Raw genomic sequence first — 26,324 nt, 5'->3', positions numbered from 1 at the left:
GCTGTCCTTGTAAACAAGACAAGCCTGTCGCGTGACTGGGCGGGCCTCCCCATGGGGGACCCCAGGGTCAGAGGCTGACTTCTGCAGTTCACCCAGGTCTGGTTATTGACCATTTCAGATGCATGGATGCGAGAAGTTGTTTCTCACGTGTACGCAGTCTCATTCAAGAGACGTCCCCCTCGCCAGTTTTGCACCACGGTTATCCCTTCGGATCGATTAAAGGCACAAACTCTGCAAAAGGTTGTGAGTTCTCTCATGAATACAGGAGTGGTAGTGCCAGTTCCTCTGGCCCAGGGAGGCAGAGGTTATTACTCGACCCTGTTTCTAGTTCCGAAACCCAATGGGTCTTTCCGTCCTGCTTTATACTCAACCTCAAATCACTGAACAAGTTTGTGAGAGTGTCAAAGTTCCGTGTGGAAACACTGCACTCAATTATACTGGCTATGGAACCCGGGTACTATATGGTATCACTGGATATACAGGATGCGTACCTGCATATACCTATTGCCATGTCGCATCAGCAGTATCTGCGGTTTGCTATTGGCAACCTCCACTATCAGTTCCAGGCTCTGCCATTTGGACTGGCTACGGCTCCTCGGATCTTCACCAAGGTCATGGCCATAATGACGGCCAGAGCCGGCCATAGGCATAGGCAAACTAGGCAATTGCCTAGGGCATTTGATATGCCTAGGGGCATCACCAGCTTCTGCTGATTAAAATGATATGCGGCATGCCTATATTATATTCTGTGTGTAGCATTTCATATGCAGATACAGCCACAGTCTCACACAGTATATAGGCATGCTGCATATCATTTTAATCAGCAGAAGCTGCTTGTGCATCCTAGCCACATAGCAATGCAAATACTATTCATTTTCATAAAAAGGTTCACGACGTTAGCATTGAGGTCACAGTGTTAGTGGCAGTGTGAGTGCTATGTGCATGTGAGTGGGTTGGTTGTGCAGTAGTGTTTGGAATATGTGTAAGGAGCATTATGTGTGTCATGTAAAAATGCATTAATAATGTGCAACATATGTGTAAGGGGCACTATGTGTGTCATTATGTGTATAAGGGCATTAATAATGTGCGGCATATGTGTAAGGGACATTATGTGTAAAAGGGCATTAATAAAGGTTGTCATAATGTGTAAGGTGCATTATGTTTATAAGGACATTAATAATGTGTCTCATATGTGTAAGGGGCATTACTCTGTGGCATTATGTGTATAAGGTGCTCTACTGTGTGGCATTGCGTATAGAAAGGGCACTACTGTGTCGTCTAATGTGAATAAAGAGCAATAGGGTGTGGTGTAATGTGAATAAGGAGCAATTCAGTGTATTGTAATGCAAATAAGGGGCACTACTGTGAGGAGTAACGTTTATAAGGTAAAGTGATACTACTGTGGGATGTAATATGAATTATGGACACTATCGCATGATCAAATGTGAATAAAGTTGCAGTACTGTGTGGCGTAATTGGAATTGGGGTTACTATTGTGTGGCCATGCCCCTTGCCAGCAAAAACACACCCCTTTTTGGGTTGTGTGCCAAATGTGCGAACTGTTCCTATTTAAAATAGAGGGGGTACAAACACCAAAATAAGGACTGCTATGGGTGAGGGGTGATTTGTGCTGTGAAAGATGTGCAAGGTCAGAGGCGGATCCAGCTGTGGTGCTAGGGGGCACCAGCCAAAATCTTGCCTAGGGCATCATATTGGTTAGGGCCGGCTCTGATGACGGCCCATCTTCATCGCCAGGGAGTCAGGATCCTGCCGTCTCTGGACGACTTGCTGATTCTGGCAAACTCCCACGATGTCCTCCTCAGTCATCTACAACAGACGGTAAGCTTCCTACAAGCCCACAGGTGGCTCATGAATTGGAAGAAATCCCCACTGGTCCCAGCTCAGAGCAAGGTGTACCTGGGGGCACTCCTGGACACACACACAGTCAATGACTGTTTCTGTCTCCAGAAAAGTCCTGAGACTTCAAGACAGGATAAGATGCTTCCTTTATTGCCCCAGAGTGTCGATACACTCGGCAATGCAAGTACTTGGTCTGATGGTGTCAGCATTCGACACGGTAAAGTACGCTCAATTTCATTCTCGCCCTCAGCAGAGGTTAATCCTTTCCAAGTGGGATGGCCTACCTCATCGGATAAGATCTCACATGATCACTTTGACTCAGGCAGTTCGTCTGTCGCTGACCTGATGGCTACAGGACCAGCAATTGAGCAGGGGCCATCCCTTCTGGATCCCCAACTAGGTCCTGCTGACAATGGCCGCAAGTCTGAGGGGATGGGGTGCGGTGTTGGAGCAACACTTTTTCAGGGTTGCTGGACCAAGGAGGAGTCACTCCTCCAAATAAACATTCTGGAATTGCGGGTGGTGTTCAATGCATTGGGTCTTGCCCTGCCTCTGGTACAGAACAGGCCGGTTCAAATACAGTCAGACAGTGCTATACGGTGGCATACATAAACCATCAAGGCAGCACTTGAAGCCGCATGGCTATGATGGAAGTGTCAAAAATCCTTCATTGGGCAGAACCCCATCTGCCAGCAATATTGGCAGTGTTCATTCCAGGCATCCTAAACTGGGAAGCGGACTTCCTCAGTCACCAGGACATGCATGCTGGAGAGTAGAGTCTTCATTCAACCAATGCAAATTTACCTACAAACACTTAAAAAATCTTACAGAATTACCATTGCCATTTAACCCTCTCACAATCTTCTCATTTCTACCGGTCCAAATACATTTCTGCACCCACTTTATCTACGCTCTTGATTCATTTCAAACTAAATCTACACCCATTGAGCCTACACTGCTTTTCTCACCTGCATTTTTGCAATTCTTCTGCTCTGATTCCCTTACAGCCTCCACTTCTACTTCCAGTTTCCCTCAACCTATTTACATACTCCACACTATGTCAAGGTTTTCTTCTTCTCCCCACATCACTCAGTGTCTACCTAATCATGTATCTTTATCCTTCCAGCCCCTAGTCTCCTACACCACCTCCTCTCTCCCCTCCTCTGTCACCCCTCCATCTCACCATTTCCTTTCCCCTCCTTTCCTGTTACCCCACTTTCACTCACCTCTTCCCCATGGTCCTGCTACTCCCCCCCCCCCCCTCCTGCCCACCTCCTGCAGTTCCCCTCCTAGCTCAGGCACCCGCACTATCACTACTCTCTCACCATCCCTGCCCTCAAAGTTAAGTTCACCTCATCGTTACAGCAACCCTGATAATCTCATTTACATCTCTCCCACAAACTCACACCCCCTATCCTGTGCCATCTGGAATGCCAGATTTGTTTGTAACAAACTGGTCCCCACTCATGACCTTTTCATTTCCAACTCCCTGCACCTACTAGCCATTACTGAAACTTGGATTACATCCTCTGACACTACTTCTCCTGCTGCTCTCTCTCTGATGGGGGCCTCACATTCACACACACACACCCCAATCCGGGGGTCACCATGGGGGTGATGTTGGGGTCCTTTTACCTTCTAGTTACTCCTACCAACTCATACCACCAGAACCGTCCCTTACATTCTCTACATTTGAGGTCCATGATATACGTCCCTTTTAACCAGTCCATCTTAGAGTAGCTGTCATTTACCGCCCCCTCCCCCTGGCAATGCTTCCAAATTCATCGACAACTTTGCTTCCTGACTTCCTCTCTTCTGACATTCCCTCCATTATCCTAGGTGATTTCAACATCCCTATCGACATCCCCACACAATCCCCTGCCTCTAAACTCCTTAACGTCACCTCTTCACTTGGTCTCTCCCAGTGGACCTCCTCACCCTCCCATGTGAATGGGAGCTCACTGGATCTGGTCTTCACTCACAGTTTTGATATTTCTGATTTTTCCAACTCCCCATTTCCCCTCTCTGACCACCACCTGCTCTCCTTTAACCTATCGCTCTCTGCTTCCCCATCTCTACCTCCTACAGCTACCATCACTAAGCGTAACATTGAGGCTATTGACGCAACATTCCTGTCCTCCCTGTTTGACTCACTTCTCTCTCCTATTCTCTCTCTCTCATACCCTGAACAAGCCACTTCCATATACATAGCATCCCTTACTTCTGCTCTTGACTCTGTTGCTCCACCAACCACTATTCACCCTCACAAATTAACACCTCAACCCTGGCACACCAAATGCACCAGATATCTGCAAAAATGCTCACGTACTGCTGAGTGACACTGGAGGAAATCACGCTCTAAGGCAGACTTCCTCCATTTCAAACTTATGCTCTCATCCTTCAGTGCTGACCTTTCTCTTGCTAAACAGTCATACTTCAAGAACCTCATCTCCTCCCAGTCTTCCAACCCCCGGCGCCTCTTTGCTACTCTCAACTCCTCTGCCCACCTCCACCTCGTCTCCCTTCCTCACTCTCTGCTCTTAACTTTGCCACTTACTTCACATACAAAATTGACTCCATACGTCAGGACATCACATCACACCAGACCATCAGTAACCAGCCTCCTCTCATCCCTTACCACCCCTCCCCATCCCTCTCACCACATCTGACATCTTTCTCCCATGCATCTGGTGAGGCATTCATGGCCCTCATTCATTCCTGTCCCCTCACCACCTCCCCAGTTGACCCTATCCCCTCCCACCTCCTCTGCTACCTCTCTCCTTCTGCCTGTTCCCATCTTTCCCACCTTCTCAATCTCTCCCTCTCATCAGGCACTGTCCCCTCTGCCTTCAAGCATGCACTCATCTCTCCTATTCTTAAAAAACTACCCTTGATCCAAACACTCCAACTATCGACCCATCTCTCTCCTCCCTTTTGCCTTCAAACTCCTTGATCCTATTGTCTACAACTGCCTTACTTCCTTTCTTTCCTCACACTCACTGCTTGACACATTCCAGTCTGGCTTCCGTCCTCTCCACTCCACTGAAACTGCCCTTACAAAAGTATGCAATTACCTCCATGCTGCTAAATCTAAGGGACACTACTCTCTACTTATTCTACTTGATCTCTCTGCTGCTTTTGACACTGTGGACCTTCCTCTCCTACTGCAAATACTTCACTTCATTAGTCTGCGTGATACTGCCCTCTCTTGGCTATCTTCCTACCCCTCTGATCGTTCATTCTCTGTCTCCTCTCATGACTCCACCTCCCCCTCACTTCCACTAACTGTAGGTGTACCCCAAGGTTCTGTCCTTGTTCCTCTTCTTTTCTCTCTCTATACGTCCTCACTAGATAATCTCATTAGTTCTTTTGGTTTCCAATATCATCTGTATGCTGATGGCACTCAAATCTATCTTCTCCAGACCTCTCCCCTGCTCTCCTCACTCTTATCTCCAACTGTCTCTCTGCTATCTCTGTTTAAATGTCCCAGCGCTTTCCTAAACTTAACATGTCTAAGACTGAGCTGATCATCTTCCCTCCCTCCTGCATAACTTCACCTCCTACAATCTCATTATCTATTGATGGCACTACTATCTCCTCTTGCCCCAAGTATGCTGTCTTGGAGTAATCCTTGACTCCTCACTCTCCTTCAAACCACGCATTCAGCACCTCTCACAAACCTTCCGTTTTCATCTAAAAAATATTTCCAGGATCAGACTATTTCTTACCCAGGATGCTACTAAGACTCTTATCCACTCACTGGTCATCTCAAGACTGGACTACTGTAATCTCCTTCTGACTGGCATTCCTAACAAATTCCTCTCTCCACTCCAATCTATCCTTAATGCTGCTGCCCAGCTCATTTTCTTCACCAAACGCATTACGTCCATCTCTCCTCTCTTACAAGACCTTCACTGGCTCCCCTTCCCTTTCAGAATCCATTTCCAGCTTCTCACACTCACTTACAAAGCCATCACCCACTCCTCTCCCATCTACATCTCTGACCTTATCTCTCTTTACACTCCCACCCATCCTCTTCGCTCTGCTAATGCATGCTGACTCTCCTGCCTACGGACTACTTCCTCCCACTCCTACCTCCAAGATTTTTCATGTGCTTTACCACTTCTCTGGAATTCCCTACCTCTCCCCCTCAGACTCTCCACCTCTCTACAAAACTTCAAACGGGCTCTCAAGACCCACTTCTTCACCAAACCCAGCCAAATCTCATCCTAACCCTCTGTTCCATGCTCTCTATGTACCCCGTCTGTGTCACCCCTGTCTGTCTACCACTCCCCTTTAGAATGTAAGCTCTCACGAGTAGGGCCCTCTTCCCTCATGTGCTTATCCTTTTTCTTACTTTAATAATCTTCAACTGCACCAAATCTAGCAGTCTTCTGCCACCTGATACTTATTCCAGTGTCATCTGCTGATGTAGCTATGTTTATTTACCCTGTACATGTCCTAAATTGTTGTCAACTGTAAGTTGCTGTTTTTCTTTTTGATTATTTGTTTATGTACTCTGTAATTGGGTGCTGCGGAACCCTTGTGGCACCATATAAATAAAGAATAATAATAATAATAATAATACAGAAGTCTTTCAACTCCTAGAGGACAAGTGGGGCTTACCAGATGTAGACCTGATGGTGTCTCGACACAATCACAAGGTTCCGGTCTTCGAATCAAGGACCAGGGATCCTCAAGCAGTATTCGTATACACACTGGCAATTACATGGAACTTTTGGCTGCCCTATATGTTCCCTCCAGTGTCATTCCTGCCCAATGCCCTGCGGAAGTTCAAACAAGAAGGATGATTTCTACTTCTAGTTGCTCCAGCATGGCCCAGACAACATTTGTTCTCAGACCTGCAGGGTATATTGACAGAGTGTCCTCTTCTACTTGCTGAGCACCCAAACCTCCTCATACAAGGCCCTTGTCTTTATCTGGACATGGCCACTCTGGTTTTAATGCCGTGGCTCTTGAGGCATCACTCCTGAGAGCCAAAGGATTCTTTGAGGCGGTCATCCAAACTATGTTAAAAGCCCGCAAACTGGCATCTGCTTGGATTTATTATAGGGTCTGGAATTCTTGCTTCACCTGGTATGCTTATAAGAATTATGATGCATACAGATTCAGAACTTCCAGAATTCTGGATTTTCTGCAAAGAGGCCTGGACTTAGGCCTTCACCTGACCTCCCTCAAGGTTCACATATCTGCCTTGTCAGTATGGTTTCAGAGAAAAAATGCGCCTATACCTGACGTTCATACATTCACTCTGGGTGTCTTATGGATTCATCCTCCCTGTGGTTCCATGGGATCTGTCTGTTATCCTGAATGCCCTGCAAGAGTCTTCATTTGAAGCTCTTGAGACGGTGGACCTTAAATGGCTCATGTCCAAGGGGTTGTTTTTACTGGCTATTGCCTCTGCAAGAAGGGTGTCAGACTTAGGTGCATTGTCCTGTCGTCCACCCTTTGTAATTTTTCATCATGACCGGGCAGTTCTTAGAACTCGCCCAGTTTATTTACCTATGGTGATAGTGGTTCCGGCCTTTATCTCTTCTTATTTGTCCTCCAAAGAGTGGTCTTTGTATGTGGTACGGGCTCTCCGTATATATGTGAAGATTACTGCCTCTATCAGGAGGTCAGATTCCCTTTTTGTTTGTTTGGTTTTCACAAATGTGGCTGGCCTGCGAATAAGCAAACCTTGTCCAGATGGGTTAGAATGGTGATTCCAGAAGCTTATGCGCAGGCTGGTCTCCCAGCTCCTGCTGCTATTAATGCCCATTCTACTTGGCCTGTTGGACCTTCTTGGGCGGCCCGCCATGGCGCATCTGCAGAATAATTGTGCAAGGCGGCTACATGGTTCTCTGTGAACACATTTATTAGGTTTTATGCCTCTGATACTTCAACCTCCCTGGATGCTTAATTTGGACGCCGGGTTCTCATACTTGCTAAGGCGCGTCCCCTCCCTTGAGGAACTGCTTTCGGACATCTCTGATGTTTCCCTGTGGAAACCAATGTATGCGAGCTACATTGGGTTCCACAGGATGCCCACTCTGATGCACCTAGCTTCTATGGGTTTGTATGGCATTAGCCGCTGGTCTCTTCTCCTGTCATGAGAATGTGGTTCTATGTGACTAACATCTACCTTCTTTCTTACCTTCTCCTACATTGGACTGGTTAATGAAACTGAGCTCACAGTGCCTGGAGGCGGGGTTATAGAGGAGGCCCCAATGCATCCTGGGACAGCCTAAAGCTTTAGCCTGTTGGTGCCTCTGGATCAAGATCCATTCTACAACCCCGATGTTTTCCTGTGAAACCCAATTTACCTCGCAGAAAGAGAGTTAACAATGGTAAGTCTACCATAACTCTCTCCTTTTTTTGTTGTGGAACTACAAGTCCCAGCAAGCCTCCCCTACATGCTGGTACTTGTAGAACCACAAGTACCAGCATGCAGGGAATTAAATGGCTCACTGGTACCTGTAGTTCCACAACAAAATAAATACCCCAAAAAAGATAAAACACACACACGTGAAAGTAAAAGTTTATTTACACACACTCACCTAGGGGTATATTTACTAAGGTCCCGATTTTGACCGAGATGCCGTTTTTTCTTCAAAGTGTCATCTCGGTAATTTACTAAGCAAAAATCACGGCAGTGATGAGGGCATTCGTAATATTTTGGAAGTCCTAGGAAAAAATCACGAATCAATACACCATCGGTCAAATACGCCTGCAATTTGGTAGAAATCGGGAATTTACTAAAAAGTGCAAAACACAAACACTGCCGACAATAGCCAAACACTGCCGTGATGAAATACAAATCGTGAAAAAGTGCTAAAAAAAAACAGACCTGCTTTTTTATCCCGTGTTTGTATAGGCATGCACGGATCCATGAGATCCGTGCATGTTTTTCAGTGGGAAGGGGGGGGGAAATGTTATAAATTTTCAGGAAAAAAATTGCGTGGGGTCCCCCCTCCTAAGGCAAACCAGCCTCGGGCTCTTTGAGCCGATCCTGGTTGCAGAAATATGGGGAAAAAATGGACAGGGGTTCCCCCATATTTAAGCAACCAGCATCGGGCTCTGCGCCTGGTCCTGGTTCCAAAAATACGGGGGACAAAAAGAGTAGGGGTCCCCCGTATTTTTGAAACCAGCACCGGGCTCCACTAGCTGGACAGATAATGCCACAGCCGGGGGTCACTTTTATACAGTGCCTTGCGGCCGTGGCATCAAATATCCAACTATTCACCCCTTGCCGGGGTACCCTGGGGAAGTGGGGACCCCTTCAATCAAGGGGTCCCCCCCCCAGCCACCCAAGGGCCAGGGGTGAAGCCCGAGGCTGTCCCCCCCATCCAATGGGCTGCGGATGGGGGGCTGATAGCCTTTGTTCAAAGTGTTTGATATTGTTTTTAGCAGCAGTACTACAAGTCCCAGCAAGCCTCCCCTGCAAGCTGGTACTTGGAGAACCACAAGTACCAGCATGCGGCGGAAAAACGGGCCCGCTGGTACCTGTAGTACTACTACTAAAAAAATACCCCAATAAAGACATCACACACACACCTTGAAAGTATAACTTTAATACATCCATCCACACCTCCATATACACATACTTACCTTATGTTCCCACGCAGGTCGGTCCTCTTCTCCAGTAGAATCCATGGTGTACCTGTTGAAAAAATTATACTCACATAATCCAGTGTTGAAGGCTCCTCTGCTTGTAATCCTTTTGTAATCCACGTACTTGAAAAAATAAAAAAACGGACACCCGACCACGAACTGAAAGGGGACCCATGTTTTCACATGGGCCCCCTTTCCCCGAATGCCAGAAACCCACTCTGACTGATGTCTAAGTGGGTTTCTTCAGCCAATCAGGGAGCGCCACGTTGTGGCACCCTCCTGATCGGCTGTGTGCTCCTGTACTGTATGACAGGCGGCACACGGCAGTGTTACAATGTAGCGCCTATGCGCTCCATTGTAACCAATGGTGGGAACTTTCAGGTCAGCGGTTGACCGAAAGTGACCTCACCGCTGACCTGAAAGTTCCCACCATTGGTTACAATGGAGCGCATAGGCGCTACATTGTAACACTGCCGTGTGCCGCCTGTCAGACAGTACAGGAGCACACAGCCGATCAGGAGGGTGCCACAACGTGGCGCTCCCTGATTGGCTGAAGAAACCCACTTAGACATCAGTCAGAGTGGGTTTCTGGCATTCGGGGAAAGGGGGCCCATGTGAAAACATGGGTCCCCTTTCAGTTCGTGGTCGGGTGTCCGTTTTTTTATTTTTTCAAGTACGTGGATTACAAAAGGATTACAAGCAGAGGAGCCTTCAACACTGGATTATGTGAGTATAATTTTTTCAACAGGTACACCATGGATTCTACTGGAGAAGAGGACCGACCTGCGTGTGAACATAAGGTAAGTATTTGTATATGGAGGTGTGGATGGATGTATTAAAGTTATACTTTCAAGGTGTGTGTGTGTGATGTCTTTATTGGGGTATTTTTTTAGTAGTAGTACTACAGGTACCAGCGGGCCCGTTTTTCCGCCGCATGCTGGTACTTGTGGTTCTCCAAGTACCAGCTTGCGGGGGATGCTTGCTGGGACTTGTAGTACTGCTACTAAAACAATATCAAACACTTTGAACAAAGGCTATCAGCCCCCCATCCGCAGCCCATTGGATGGGGGGGACAGCCTCGGGCTTCACCCCTGGCCCTTGGGTGGCTGGGGGGACGGACCCCTTGATTGAAGGGGTCCCCACTCCCCCAGGGTACCCTGGCAAGGGGTGACTAGTTGGATATTTGATGCCACGGCCGCAAGGCACTGTATAAAAGTGACCCCCGGCTGTGGCATTATCTGTCCAGCTAGTGGAGCCCGGTGCTGGTTTCAAAAATACGGGGGACCCCTACTCTTTTTGTTCCCCGTATTTTTGGAACCAGGACCAGGTGCAGAGCCCGATGCTGGTTGCTTAAATATGGGGGAACCCCTGTCCATTTTTTCCCCATATTTCTGCAACCAGGATCGGCTCAAAGAGCCCGAGGCTGGTTTGCCTTAGGAGGGGGGACCCCACGCAATTTTTTTTTTACATTTAAACTTTTTTTTTTAAACAAAGTACACAATGAAGCCCAGCACGGATCTCTCAGATCCGGCCGAGATTCATTGTATTAAATTCGGCAGTGTTTTACAAGTCACTCACGTAAAACACTGCCAAAAAAACGAATGACATCGACATCGGAAAACCCGAAAATGCAGAATACGGCAACTTAGTAAATTAGTCGTAATCAATTCAAAAAGTTGCATATTTACACTTTCGATGTCATTCGTGATTGAACTTTGACCTCAAACGGGAAAATACGAATCTTAGTAAATTTACCCCCTAGAGTCCCACGCAGCACCTCAGTCCCCTTGTCCATGTTGAATTCACAGGGTACCTGTATAATTTAAAAAAATATACTCACCTAATATCTGGCGGAGATCGGTCCTCTTCTGTCCATGTAGGCACCCCAGGGGTTAAAAAATAAAATAACGCTAACACCTGTATCCATCGGACATGTTCTGCAGAAGTGTGTGTTTTACCTAAACTTCTACTACGCGAATGAGGACCCTCTACAATAGTAATATCAATAGAGGGTCCCCCAGCTAATCAGCAGCTGCTGCCACTGCAGCAGCTTCCCGATTGGTTCTGTGTTGCTAGGGACCAGCTAATCACGGCTTACCCACTGTAATGAATGGAGACGCCATGCTCCATTCATTACTAAGCAGGAACCGCTTGATTGATGTAACCGCAAGGGTTAGCATCAATTGACCTTGTGGTTTGTGGGGGAAAATACGGAGGACCCCTACTCCTTTTGTCCCCCATATTTTTGCAACCAGGACCAGCTCAAAGAGGCCAGGTCTGGATATGCTTTTGGGGGGACCTGCACGTAGTTTTTTAGTTTTTTTTTATAACCTTTAACACTTTCTTAACATTTACACACAGAAGCATGCACAGATCTCACTGATCTGTGCATGCTTCAGAGTAATAAAAACATTACCTAAAAACCACATGTTTTTATTACTAAAAATTGCATGTTTCCTTTACTAAAAAATAGCCACTAATAGCATGCGAATTCTATGTTAACTTTAAAAATTGCACCCTATTACATTTGCGATTTTTAGCAAGAAATTGCAAGTTACAAACGTTCGGTTTGATATGATTTTTTTAGATGCCTAAAAAATCGTACCCTATTACATCTAGCCACTAGTCTGAATTTATTTTTATCTATTTTAGTAGCTGTATTCTTAGGGCTAGTTTAACAAGGTGGATACTACAGCCCCAGGTCTCTACATACAAGTAGGCCCATCATTGTGACAGCATGATGAATATCACACAGTTGGACATAAATCATTTGTATTAAAATTGTATTTTGATTTTCCTCACAAAAAGATGTAATTTTTAGACTGTTACACATTTAGGGAGGCATTGAGACTGCTTTACAGAATGGAGTGTGTGTACTCTGGCGCACTTTTAGTATCAGCCCAATCTCACTCCTCTTATGATCTGCCCAAAAACCAGATCACATAAACCAATGATCCGAAATAATACAGTGAGAGAAGATCAAAGGCGCTACTTGACCTCTAACAAACCACTTCAAACAATATTTAGGAAAGAAATGGGTATGAATATACGTCACATGAATTTTCTGCAGTCCTGAGTCAGCTGTTTTTTCTCCTTTTTTTTAAGCAGATTCACCGTCTCCCAAATGTTCCATGTATGGAAAGACAAGAAATGAACACAAAATGTGTAGTATTGTTTATATTGCAAATTAATATAAGTCTCGTGAAAACACCAAGGGAAATGAGAGCCCTATGGTGTGAAAATTTCTTTATAGTAGATAGGGATAGTTCCTCACCACCGCTTCACAGCATGAAGAGACGTACCAAAACTCACTTGAAAATATTTATCACCATACACATAAAGGCATCTTTCACTTTCATATACTTAACAAAAGAATAGGTAATTACCCTCGTTCAATTGAACGTACCACACTCACTTCTTGACAGGTAAATTTCCACATATAGCGGTTTCTTTAGAATGAACCCACAGCATCTTCTCTCCAAACAAAGTCGTTTAATTTTCACAAAATTCATAAAATACAAAAATTCAAAAACAGACTAAAAATCTCCTTATTCCATTTCCAAAGAATAGTACAATAGAAAACGTGAGTCAGATGGAATGTGACAAACACTGGTGAAATCCAGATATACACCTGTGTTCACAAAAGCTATGTACCTTTGGAATAATTGTGGATGGAGGGAAGGCTGTTAAAAAGGGTAGTAATCACTGTCTGGTAGCACCAACGCCGTTTCGACAGAGAGTCTTTTTCAAGATACACCTTGAAAAAGACTCTGTGGTGAAACGGCGTTGGTGCTACCAGACAGTGATTACTACCCTTTTTAACAGCCTTCCCTCCATCCACAATTATTCCAAAGGTACATAGCTTTTTGTGAACACAGGTGTATATCCGGATTTCACCAGCGTTTGTCACATTCCATCTGACTCACGTTTTCTATTGTACTATTCTTTGGAAATGGAATAAGGAGATTTTTAGTCTGTTTTTAAATTTCTGTATTTTATGAATTTTGTGAAAATTAAACAACTTTGTTTGGAGAGAAGAATCTGTGGGTCCATTCTAAAGAAACCGCTATATGTGGAAATTTACCTGTCAAGAAGTGAGTGTGGTACGTTCAATTGAACGAGGGTAATTACCTATTCTTTTGTTAAGTATATGAAAGTGAAAGATGCCTTTATGTGTATGGTGATAAATATTTTCAAGTGAGTTTTGGTACGTTTCTTCATGCTGTGAAGTGGTGGTGAGGAACTATCCCTATCTACTATCAAGAAATTTTCACATCATAGGGCTCTCATTTCCCTTGGTGTTTTCACAAGACCTATATTAATTTGCAATATAAACAATACTACACATTTTGTGTTCATTGGGACTGCTTATGTACGTGTAGGCAATGTACATTCCCACATGGCACTGGCCACATCAACACATCACTGGTTACATCTCCTCCACTTCTCACTAGGGTGTGGTATGTTAGGTAAATTTGACTTAGTTCGACAGTGTCTAGGTCGACCACTATTGGTCAACATGTACTATGTCGACATGAGTTATTTGACTTTTTTTGGTGTCGTTTTTTTCAGTACAGTGACCGGGAACCCCAATTAGTGCACCATGGTGGTCATTACGAGTTGATCACTCACTAGCAGTTTTTAGCAGCCATGCAAACGCTATGCCGCCACCCACTGGGAGTGTATTTTAGCTTAGCAGAAGTGCAAACGGTTGTTTTGCAGAGCGCCTGCAAAAAATGTTTTTGTGTAGTTTCAGAGTAGCTCAAAACCTACTCAGCGCTTGCAATCACTTCAGACTAATCAGTTCCAGATTTGACATCACACACCCACCCAGCGTTCACCCAGATACGCCTGCCTTTTCCCTGGTACGCCTGCATTTTTCTGAACACTCCCTGAAAACGGTCAGTTGCCACCCAGAAACGCCCACTTCATGTAAATCACTCTGCGGCAACCAGTGCTACTGAAATGCATTGCTAGACCCTGTGCAAAACTGCATCGGTCATTGTGCCCATACGTCGCACATGCGCAATGTGCCGCATATGCATGCGCAGAACTGCCATTTTTTAGCCTGATCGCTGCGCTGCAAACAAATGCAGCTAGTGATCAACTCGGAATGACCCCCCATGTCTCCTCGCATGGCTTCGGGCAAGGTGCCTTGCTGCGCTCAGCACCGGTTATCATTCCCAATTGTAGTCCATGTGGATGAAAAAGTTCAAAATATATATATTTTTTTAAAAAAACCTCATGTCGACCTTTTGGCATGTCGACCTAGAACATGTCGACCTAGAGCCCCTGTCGACCTAGAAACCATGTCGACCTACTTACTGTCGACCAATAGTGGTCAACCTAGACAGTGTCAATCTACTGTTGACCTAAAGACCGAATCCCACTCACTATAGCTCCTTGATCATTTCAGCCTCAGCAGATTGTGGCCCTTAATATGGTGCTGTTTGTGCTTACATCACATATCTATGCAGAGATCTAGATTGGTTTATAGTTTATATGTTAGTCACTGTTATGAACGTGTATGAGGAATGTAAATTTTGATTGCTTTAAATTTTTCAGTCCAGAAGAAGATGTATTACTGACTAAAGAGAAACGTTTGGTTGAGGGCTGCTTCTGCCCACCGGGTACTAAAACCTTCAGCCCCATTAAGGATGTTTGTGTGGACACTTGTGGTAAGGCGAAATGGCTATTCTTTGAAAACATAGACCTTTCATAACTATTGGGTAATTTTTTCTGCAGCAGGGTACATTAGTTTCCACAGGGAAACATCGGGGTAGAGTGGATCTTGATCCAGAGGTGACATTCATGTGGCTCCTTGCTGGTTAATATTAGACCCAGATTGGGGTAATGGAGGTGTGAGGTGTGGTGCCTCTGGACTGGCTGAGCTGGATGGCTTTAGTGTGGCATACCTTTATATTCTATTAACACTTTTCACTTATTAATTTTTTAACCCTATTTCTCTATTTTAATTACATTTCATGTTTGTATCACCCTCTCTATAGCTTCGGTCTCCTAAATACTAATTTATTAACACTATAGTTTTTTCACTGGTATGCTATGCTTGGCTTTCTGGCTTATGCTGGGGTTTTGGGGTGCCACACCCTGCACCTAGATATAGTTCTAGGGACCCCAAATATACAGAGATGCCGTGGCTTTGGGGCTTAACCACACATTTGCGCAAATATGTGTAAAGAAGATCTCTGAATTCTATTATTATGTGGGATTTATATCTGGTTACTGTTAACATTCAGGGTGCTGGGGGAAACCAAATGCCTTTTTTTCTAGAGATGAGCGGGTTCGGTTCCTCGGAATCCGAACCCGCCCGAACTTCAGCTTTTTTTACACGGATCCGAGCGACTCGGATCTTCCCGCCTTGCTCGGTTAACCCGAGCGCGCCCGAACGTCATCATGACGCTGTCGGATTCTCGCGAGGCTCGGATTCTATCGCGAGACTCGGATTCTATATAAGGAGCCGCGCGTCGCCGCCATTTTACACGTGCATTGAGATTCATAGGGAGAGGACGTGGCTGGCGTCCTCTCCGTTTAGAGAAGAAATAGATAGGAGAGTGAGAGTGAGACAGTGACACTTCATTTACTGGAGCTTAGGAGGAGTACTCAGACAGAGAGTGCAGAATTTTGCTGATAGTATTAGTTATACTAGTGACAGAGTGAGACAGTGACACTTCATTTACTGGAGCTTAGGAGGAGTACTCAGACAGAGGGGTACATTTACTAACATTCGTAATTCCCGAAAATAGGTCAAAGTTCAATCACGAATGACATCGACAGTGTAAAACTGCAACTTTTTGAATTTATTACGATGGATTTACTAAGCTGTCGTATTCGGGTTTTTCTTTTCTTCCGATGTCGATGTCATTCGTTTTTTTTTTACCTAATTTTACGGCAGTGATTAGCAAAACACTGCCTTTTTTTTTTTACAATCAATCTCGGCCGGATCTGTGTGATCCGTGCTGGGGTTCTTTTTTTTTTTTTTTTTTAATTAAACAATGTAAAATCCCCAAAAAAAATGCGTGGGGTCCCCCCTCCTAAGCATAACCAGCCTCGGGCTCTTTGAGCCGATCCTGGTTGCAGAAATATGGGGAAAAAAATGACAGGGGTTCCCCCATATTTAAGCAACCAGCATCGGGCTCTGCGCCTGGTCCTGGTCCCAAAAATACGGGGGACAAAAAGAGTAGGGGTCCCCCGTATTTTTAAAACCAGCACCGGGCTCCACTAGCTGGACAGATAATGCCACAGCCGGGGGTCACTTTTATATAGTGCCCTGCGGCCGTGGCATCAAAAATCCAACTAGTCACCCCTGGCCGGGGTACCCTGGGGGAGTGGGGACCCCTTCAATCAAGGGGTCCCCCCCCCCCAGCCACCCAAGGGCCAGGGGTGAAGCCCGAGGCTGTCCCCCCCCATCCAATGGGCTGCGGATGGGAGGGCTGATAGCCTTTGTTGTAAAATAAAAGATATTGTTTTTAGTAGCAGTACTACAAGTCCCAGCAAGCCTCCCCCGCATGCTGGTACTTGGAGAACCACAAGTACCAGCATGCGGCGGAAAAACGGGCCCGCTGGTACCTGTAGTACTACCACTAAAAAAATACCCAAAAAAACACAAGACACACACACCGTGAAAGTATAATTTTATTACATACATACACACATACATACATACTTACCTTATGTTCTCACGCAGGTCGGTCCTCTTCTCCAGTAGAATCCAAGGGCTACCTGTTGAAGAAATTCTACTCACCAGATCCATGGGTCCAGGCTCCTCGGCAAATCCAGGGATAATCCACGTACTTGAATAAAACAAAAAAACGGTTGCCCGACCACGAACTGAAAGGTGACCCATGTTTGCACATGGGTCACCTTCCCACGAATGCCAGAAACCCACTTTGCCTTCTGGCTAAGTGGGTTTCTTCAGCCAATCAGGGAGTGCCACGTTGTAGCACCCTCCTGATCAGCTGTGTGCTGCTGTCCTCACTGACAGGCGGCACACGGCAGTGTTACAATGTAGCGCCTATGCGCTACATTGTAACCAATGATGGGAACTTTCTGCTCAGCGGTGACGTCACTTTAGGTCAACCGCAGGGCAGAAAGTTCCCATCATTGGTTACAATGTAGCGCATAGGCGCTACATTGTAACACTGCCGTGTGCCGCCTGTCAGTGAGGACAGGACCACACAGCTGATCAGGAGAGTGCTACAACGTGGCACTCCCTGATTGGCTGAAGAAACCCACTTAGCCAGAAGGCAAAGTGGGTTTCTGGCATTCGTGGGAAGGTGACCCATGTGCAAACATGGGTCACCTTTCAGTTCGTGGTCGGGCAACCGTTTTTTTGTTTTATTCAAGTACGTGGATTATCCCTGGATTTGCCGAGGAGCCTGGACCCATGGATCTGGTGAGTAGAATTTCTTCAACAGGTAGCCCTTGGATTCTACTGGAGAAGAGGACCGACCTGCGTGGGAACTTAAGGTAAGTATGTATGTATGTGTGTATGTATGTAATAAAATTATACTTTCACGGTGTGTGTGTCTTGTGTTTTTTTGGGTATGTTTTTAGTGGTAGTACTACAGGTACCAGCGGGCCCGTTTTTCCGCCGCATGCTGGTACTTGTGGTTCTCCAAGTACCAGCATGCGGGGGAGGCTTGCTGGGACTTGTAGTACTGCTACTAAAAACAATATCTTTTATTTTACAACAAAGGCTATCAGCCCTCCCATCCGCAGCCCATTGGATGGGGGGGGACAGCCTCGGGCTTCACCCCTGGCCCTTGGGTGGCTGGGGGGGGGGGACCCCTTGATTGAAGGGGTTCCCACTCCCCCAGGGTACCCCGGCCAGGGGTGACTAGTTGGATTTTTGATGCCACGGCCGCAGGGCACTATATAAAAGTGACCCCCGGCTGTGGCATTATCTGTCCAGCTAGTGGAGCCCGGTGCTGGTTTTAAAAATACGGGGGACCCCTACTCTTTTTGTCCCCCGTATTTTTGGGACCAGGACCAGGCGCAGAGCCCGATGCTGGTTGCTTAAATATGGGGGAACCCCTGTCATTTTTTTCACCATATTTCTGCAACCAGGATCGGCTCAAAGAGCCCGAGGCTGGTTATGCTTAGGAGGGGGGACCCCACGCAATTTTTTTTAAAAAAATAAGCACTTTCCCACCCCTTCCCACTGATATACATGCACGGATCTCATGGATCCGTGCATGCCTATCCAAACACGAATAAAAAAAAAAGTTCTGTTTTTTTTTAGCACTTTTTTACGAGTTGTAATTTTTCACGGCAGTGTTTGTTCTTTTTTTGCTTTGCACTTCTTAGTAAATGACCGAGATTCATACTTAAACAGCCGCGTTTTGACCGATGGTGTATTCATTCGTAATTTTTTACCTGAACTTGCAAAAAATTACGAATGCCCTCATCTCTGCCGTGATTAGTGTTTAGTAAATGACCGAGATTAACCGAGATGACACTTTGAAGAAAAAACGGCATCTCGGTCAAAATCGGGAGCTTAGTAAATATACCCCAGAGAGTGCAGAATTTTGCTGATAGTATTAGTTAGTTATACTAGTGACTGACCAGTGACCACCAGTGCAGTTTTATATTATTTAATATAATCCGTTCTCTGCCTGAAAAAACGATACACAGTGACTCAGTCACATACCATATCTGTGCTCAGCCCAGTGTGCTGCTGCATCATCTATGTATAATATCTGACTGTGCTCACACAGCTTAATTGTGGGGGAGACTGGGGAGCAGTTAGGTTATAGCAGGAGCCAGGAGTACATATTAAAATTAAACAGTGCACACTTTTTTTCTGCAGGAGTGCCACTGCCAGTGTGACTGACCAGTGACCTGACCACCAGTATATAGTATACTATATTGTATTGTGAATGTCTGCCTGTAAAAGTTAAACACACGTCGTGTGACTTGTGTGGTGTTTTTTTATTCTATAAAATAAAAAACTCATTCTGCTGACAGACAGTGTCCAGCAGGTCCGTCATTATATAATATATACCTGTCCGGCTGCAGTAGTGATATATATATATATTTTTTATATCATTATTTATCATCCAGTCGCAGCAGACACAGTACGGTAGTTCACGGCTGTAGCTACCTCTGTGTCGGCACTCGGCAGTCCATCCATAATTGTATACCACCTACCCGTGGTTTTTTTTTCTTCTTTATACATACTACATCTCATTATCATCCAGTCTATATTAGCAGCAGACACAGTACAGTACGGTAGTCCACGGCTGTAGCTACCTCTGTGTCGGCACTCGGCAGTCCGTCCATAATTGTATACCACCTACCCGTGGTTTTTTTTTTCTTTCTTCTTTATACATACTACATCTCATTATCATCCAGTCTATATTAGCAGCAGACACAGTACGGTAGTCCACGGCTGTAGCTACCTCTGTGTCGGCACTCGGCAGTCCATCCATAATTGTATACCACCTACCCGTGGTTTTTTTTTCTTTCTTCTTTATACATACTACATCTCATTATCATCCAGTCTATATTAGCAGCAGACACAGTACAGTACGGTAGTCCACGGCTGTAGCTACCTCTGTGTCGGCACTCGGCAGTCCGTCCATAATTGTATACCACCTACCCGTGGTTTTTTTTTTCTTTCTTCTTTATACATACTACATCTCATTATCATCCAGTCTATATTAGCAGCAGACACAGTACGGTAGTCCACGGCTGTAGCTACCTCTGTGTCGGCACTCGGCAGTCCATCCATAATTGTATACCACCTACCCGTGGTTTTTTTTTCTTTCTTCTTTATACATACTACATCTCATTATCATCCAGTCTATATTAGCAGCAGACACAGTACAGTACGGTAGTCCACGGCTGTAGCTACCTCTGTGTCGGCACTCGGCAGTCCGTCCATAATTGTATACCACCTACCCGTGGTTTTTTTTTCTTTCTTCTTTATACATACTACATCTCATTATCATCCAGTCTATATTAGCAGCAGACACAGTACAGTACGGTAGTCCACGGCTGTAGCTACCTCTGTGTCGGCACTCGGCAGTCCATCCATAATTGTATACCACCTACCCGTGGTTTTTTTTTCTTTCTTCTTTATACATACATACTACATCTCATTATCATCCAGTCTATATTAGCAGCAGACACAGTACAGTACAATAGTCCACGGCTGTAGCTACCTCTGTGTCGGCACTCGGCAGTCCATCCATAATTGTATACTAGTATCCATCCATCTCCATTGTTTACCTGAGGTGCCTTTTAGTTGTGCCTATTAAAATATGGAGAACAAAAATGTTGAGGTTCCAAAATTAGGGAAAGATCAAGATCGACTTCCACCTCGTGCTGAAGCTGCTGCCACTAGTCATGGCCGAGACGATGAAATGCCATCAACGTCGTCTGCCAAGGCCGATGCCCAATGTCATAGTACAGAGCATGTAAAATCCAAAACACCAAATATCAGTATAAAAAGGACTCAAAAATCTAAAATAAAATCGTCGGAGGAGAAGCGTAAACTTGCCAATATGCCATTTACCACACGGAGTGGCAAGGAACGGCTGAGGCCCTGGCCTATGTTCATGGCTAGTGGTTCAGCTTCACATGAGGATGGAAGCACTCAGCCTCTCGCTAGAAAACTGAAAAGACTCAAGCTGGCAAAAGCACCACAAAGAACTGTGCGTTCTTCGAAATCCCAAATCCACAAGGAGAGTCCAATTGTGTCGGTTGCGATGCCTGACCTTCCCAACACTGGACGTGAAGAGCATGCGCCTTCCACCATTTGCACGCCCCCCGCAAGTGCTGGAAGGAGCACCCGCAGTCCAGTTCCTGATAGTCAGATTGAAGATGTCAGTGTTGAAGTACACCAGGATGAGGAGGATATGGGTGTTGCTGGCGCTGGGGAGGAAATTGACCAGGAGGATTCTGATGGTGAGGTGGTTTGTTTAAGTCAGGCACCCGGGGAGACACCTGTTGTCCGTGGGAGGAATATGGCCGTTGACATGCCTGGTGAAAATACCAAAAAAATCAGCTCTTCGGTGTGGAAGTATTTCACCAGAAATGCGGACAACATTTGTCAAGCCGTGTGTTCCCTTTGTCAAGCTGTAATAAGTAGGGGTAAGGACGTTAACCACCTCGGAACATCCTCCCTTATACGTCACCTGCAGCGCATTCATAATAAGTCAGTGACAAGTTCAAAAACTTTGGGCGACAGCGGAAGCAGTCCACTGACCAGTAAATCCCTTCCTCTTGTAACCAAGCTCACGCAAACCACCCCACCAACTCCCTCAGTGTCAATTTCCTCCTTCCCCAGGAATGCCAATAGTCCTGCAGGCCATGTCACTGGCAATTCTGACGAGTCCTCTCCTGCCTGGGATTCCTCCGATGCATCCTTGCGTGTAACGCCTACTGCTGCTGGCGCTGCTGTTGTTGCTGCTGGGAGTCGATGGTCATCCCAGAGGGGAAGTCGTACTCGTAAGCCCACTTTTACTACTTCCACCAAGCAATTGACTGTCCAACAGTCCTTTGCGAGGAAGATGAAATATCACAGCAGTCATCCTGCTGCAAAGCGGATAACTGAGGCCTTGGCATCCTGGGTGGTGAGAAACGTGGTTCCGGTATCCATCATTACTGCAGAGCCAACTAGAGACTTGTTGGAGGTACTGTGTCCCCGGTACCAAATACCATCTAGGTTCCATTTCTCTAGGCAGGCGATACCGAAAATGTACACAGACCTCAGAAAAAGAGTCACCAGTGTCCTAAAAAATGCAGCTGTACCCAATGTCCACTTAACCACGGACATGTGGACAAGTGGAGCAGGGCAGGGTCAGGACTATATGACTGTGACAGCCCACTGGGTAGATGTATGGACTCCCGCCGCAAGAACAGCAGCGGCGGCACCAGTAGCAGCATCTCGCAAACGCCAACTCTTTCCTAGGCAGGCTACGCTTTGTATCACCGGTTTCCAGAATACGCACACAGCTAAAAACCTCTTACGGCAACTGAGGAAGATCATCGCAGAATGGCTTACCCCAATTGGACTCTCCTGTGGATTTGTGGCATCGGACAACGCCAGCAATATTGTGTGTGCATTAAATATGGGCAAATTCCAGCACGTCCCATGTTTTGCACATACCTTGAATTTGGTGGTGCAGAATTTTTTAAAAAACGACAGGGGCGTGCAAGAGATGCTGTCGGTGGCCAGAAGAATTGTGGGACACTTTCGGCGTACAGGCACCACGTACAGAAGACTGGAGCACCACCAAAAACTACTGAACCTGCCCTGCCATCATCTGAAGCAAGAAGTGGTAACGAGGTGGAATTCAACCCTCTATATGCTTCAGAGGTTGGAGGAGCAGCAAAAGGCCATTCAAGCCTATACAATTGAGCACGATATAGGAGGTGGAATGCACCTGTCTCAAGTGCAGTGGAGAATGATTTCAACGTTGTGCAAGGTTCTGATGCCCTTTGAACTTGCCACACGTGAAGTCAGTTCAGACACTGCCAGCCTGAGTCAGGTCATTCCCCTCATCAGGCTTTTGCAGAAGAAGCTGGAGGCATTGAAGAAGGAGCTAAAAGGGAGCGATTCCGCTAGGCATGTGGGACTTGTGGATGCAGCCCTTAATTCGCTTAACAAGGATTCACAGGTGGTCAATCTGTTGAAATCAGAGCACTACATTTTGGCCACCGTGCTCGATCCTAGATTTAAAACCTACCTTGGATCTCTCTTTCCGGCAGACACAAGTCTGCTGGGGTGCAAAGACCTGCTGGTGACAAAATTGTCAAGTCAAGCGGAACGTGACCTGTCAACATCTCCTCCTTCACATTCTCCCGCAACTGGGGGTGCGAGGAAAAGGCTCAGAATTCCGAGCCCACCCGCTGGCGGTGATGCAGGGCAGTCTGGAGCGACTGCTGATGCTGACATCTGGTCCGGACTGAAGGACCTGACAACGATTACGGACATGTCGTCTACTGTCACTGCATATGATTCTCTCAACATTGAAAGAATGGTGGAGGATTATATGAGTGACCGCATCCAAGTAGGCACGTCACACAGTCCGTACTTATACTGGCAGGAAAAAGAGGCAATTTGGAGGCCCTTGCACAAACTGGCTTTATTCTACCTAAGTTGCCCTCCCACAAGTGTGTACTCCGAAAGAGTGTTTAGTGCCGCCGCTCACCTTGTCAGCAATCGGCCTACGAGGTTACATCCAGAAAATGTGGAGAAGATGATGTTCATTAAAATGAATTATAATCAATTCCTCCGCGGAGACATTGACCAGCAGCAATTGCCTCCACAAAGTACACAGGGAGCTGAGATGGTGGATTCCAGTGGGGACGAATTGATAATCTGTGAGGAGGGGGATGTACACGGTGATATATCGGAGGATGATGATGAGGTGGACATCTTGCCTCTGTAGAGCCAGTTTGTGCAAGGAGAGATTAATTGCTTCTTTTTTGGGGGGGGTCCAAACCAACCCGTCATATCAGTCACAGTCGTGTGGCAGACCCTGTCACTGAAATGATGGGTTGGTTAAAGTGTGCATGTCCTGTTTATACAACATAAGGGAGGGTGGGAGGGCCCAAGGACAATTCCATCTTGCACCTCTTTTTTCTTTTATTTTTCTTTGCGTCATGTGCTGTTTGGGGAGGGTTTTTTGGAAGGGCCATCCTGCGTGACACTGCAGTGCCACTCCTAGATGGGCCCGGTGTTTGTGTCGGCCACTAGGGTCGCTTATCTTACTCACACAGTCAGCTACCTCATTGCGCCTCTTTTTTTCTTTGCGTCATGTGCTGTTTGGGGAGGGTTTTTTGGAAGGGCCATCCTGCGTGACACTGCAGTGCCACTCCTAGATGGGCCCGGTGTTTGTGTCGGCCACTAGGGTCGCTTATCTTACTCACACAGCTACCTCATTGCGCCTCTTTTTTTCTTTGCATCATGTGCTGTTTGGGGAGGGTTTTTTGGAAGGGACATCCTGCGTGACACTGCAGTGCCACTCCTAGATGGGCCCGGTGTTTGTGTCGGCCACTAGGGTCGCTTATCTTACTCACACAGCGACCTCGGTGCAAATTTTAGGACTAAAAATAATATTGTGAGGTGTGAGGTATTCAGAATAGACTGAAAATGAGTGGAAATTATGGTTTTTGAGGTTAATAATACTTTGGGATCAAAATGACCCCCAAATTCTATGATTTAAGCTGTTTTTTAGGGTTTTTTTAAAAAAACACCCGAATCCAAAACACACCCGAATCCGACAAAAAAATTCGGTGAGGTTTTGCCAAAACGCGGTCGAACCCAAAACACGGCCGCGGAACCGAACCCAAAACCAAAACACAAAACCCGAAAAATTTCCGGCGCTCATCTCTATTTTTTTCTTGCACATAAGTCATCACCCAGGCAGAGCACAACAAAGGGCTTGCGGCACGAGCGGTCCCGGATCTCCTTCTCTCAGGGCTCTGGCTGTTTAGATCACCCGCCCTTTCACCTCCACGTCCTGGCTTGCATCTCCCAGCTTCCGGTCCTGACCCCATGCAGACTTGTATAAGCTGTAAAAGCAGGGCTCAGTGTCTCTCTCCCCAAACGCATTTCGGCGTAAAGCCTTCATCAGTGGGCGTGGCTAGTCGCAAAGTAGGACCATTTAAGTAGCACTTCTCATTAATCATCATCTCATACACCTGATATAACTTGATTCCACGATACAATTACATATACACATTTCAACAATATATTATACATAAAACAAAACAATAAAACATATAAATATACAGTATTGTTTAAAAAATATAATAACGTTAAAAAGATCTGAAAACTGTCACAGTTATCATAACTACCAGCTGGATCTAATTAACTCTTTCACTTTGCAAACACAGAGCAGGGAGTACCTTCTAACACCGCCCGGAATGTCAAACATTCAGCTATGAGCTGTGTAAGCAATCTCCCTCTGATCTGCAGCAGGCTGAAAGAGATACAAAAAAGAAACAGCACATAAGCATACTTTTCAAAATTAGTAATATTATATTACTAGTCTCTCAAAAATGAAACAATAGCACAACCCTCATTTAAACCTAATGGAAACAGTGTTTTAAGGGTATATATCCAATAAGTTGCTGAATGTTTGACATTCCAGGCGGTGTTAGAAGGTACTCCCTACTCTTTGTGTCTGTGCTGCATTTACAAACTTACTGGGTACTCTGGTGGAACGCCTTACACCCTCTTGGGCAGAAAATTTGTCTAACCAGTTGCAGCAATTAACTCATTCCTTGGTCAGGCAAAAAATCTACTCCAGGTCACTCTAATGTATCTGGGTCATCTAAGCGGGCTGCTTCCTCCTCAAAATCCACTAATCTTTCAGCTGTTTTATCTGCAGAGGAGGGGGAGCATAATGTCCTGTCAGACACTGAATCAGGTGTTTCTTACGAGGATTCTCCATTGCAAATTGATGTCCCTGCCCTTGTGGTTGCTATTAAGAAAATCCTACAAATCACTGATGATGAAGATTCCAATACTGTGGCTAAAAAAACTGATATGTTCAAATGGCAGAAGGTGGCTAAAAAATTAAATACCCTATTCTGACCATTTGGTGGACATCAGGCAGGAACCCTGGGCTAATCCAGGGAAGAAATGCCCTCTGTCTAAATGGGCCTTAGCTTGCTATCCTCTCTCCCTGCACAGTTATGTAACAAGTGGGAAAATTCACCGCCAGTGGATTCTTATGTCACACGCCTAGTGGTGTCATCCACTCTGCCTGTCACCACTGTCACTTCACTGAATGTACCGTCAGATAAGCGTGTGGAGGGATGCTTGAAGTCTATTTACTCCCTTACAGGTGCTGTACATAGTCACAGTATTG

The 26,324-nt window shown here is 45.8% G+C and overlaps 1 protein-coding gene across 1 annotated transcript in view; it reads left to right on the top strand.

The window, feature by feature from the left end:
- LOC134968668 (intestinal mucin-like protein) overlaps window positions 1–26,047 on the top strand; it is a 162,188-nt gene extending 136,141 nt beyond the window's left edge. Inside the window, exons 9-10 of the mRNA XM_063944189.1 lie at window positions 15,040–15,152; window positions 25,743–26,047. Of these exons, the coding sequence (XP_063800259.1) occupies window positions 15,040–15,152; window positions 25,743–26,047 (418 nt within the window). The remainder of the gene's footprint in view (window positions 1–15,039; window positions 15,153–25,742) is intronic.
- The last annotated feature ends 277 nt before the right edge of the window (window positions 26,048–26,324 follow it).

Source organism: Pseudophryne corroboree, chromosome 11, assembly GCF_028390025.1.
Source record: "Pseudophryne corroboree isolate aPseCor3 chromosome 11, aPseCor3.hap2, whole genome shotgun sequence".
Taxonomy (NCBI): Eukaryota; Metazoa; Chordata; class Amphibia; order Anura; family Myobatrachidae; genus Pseudophryne; species Pseudophryne corroboree.
The sequence above is the reverse complement of the archived record's forward strand: the minus strand, read 5'-3'. Positions and strand labels throughout refer to the sequence as shown.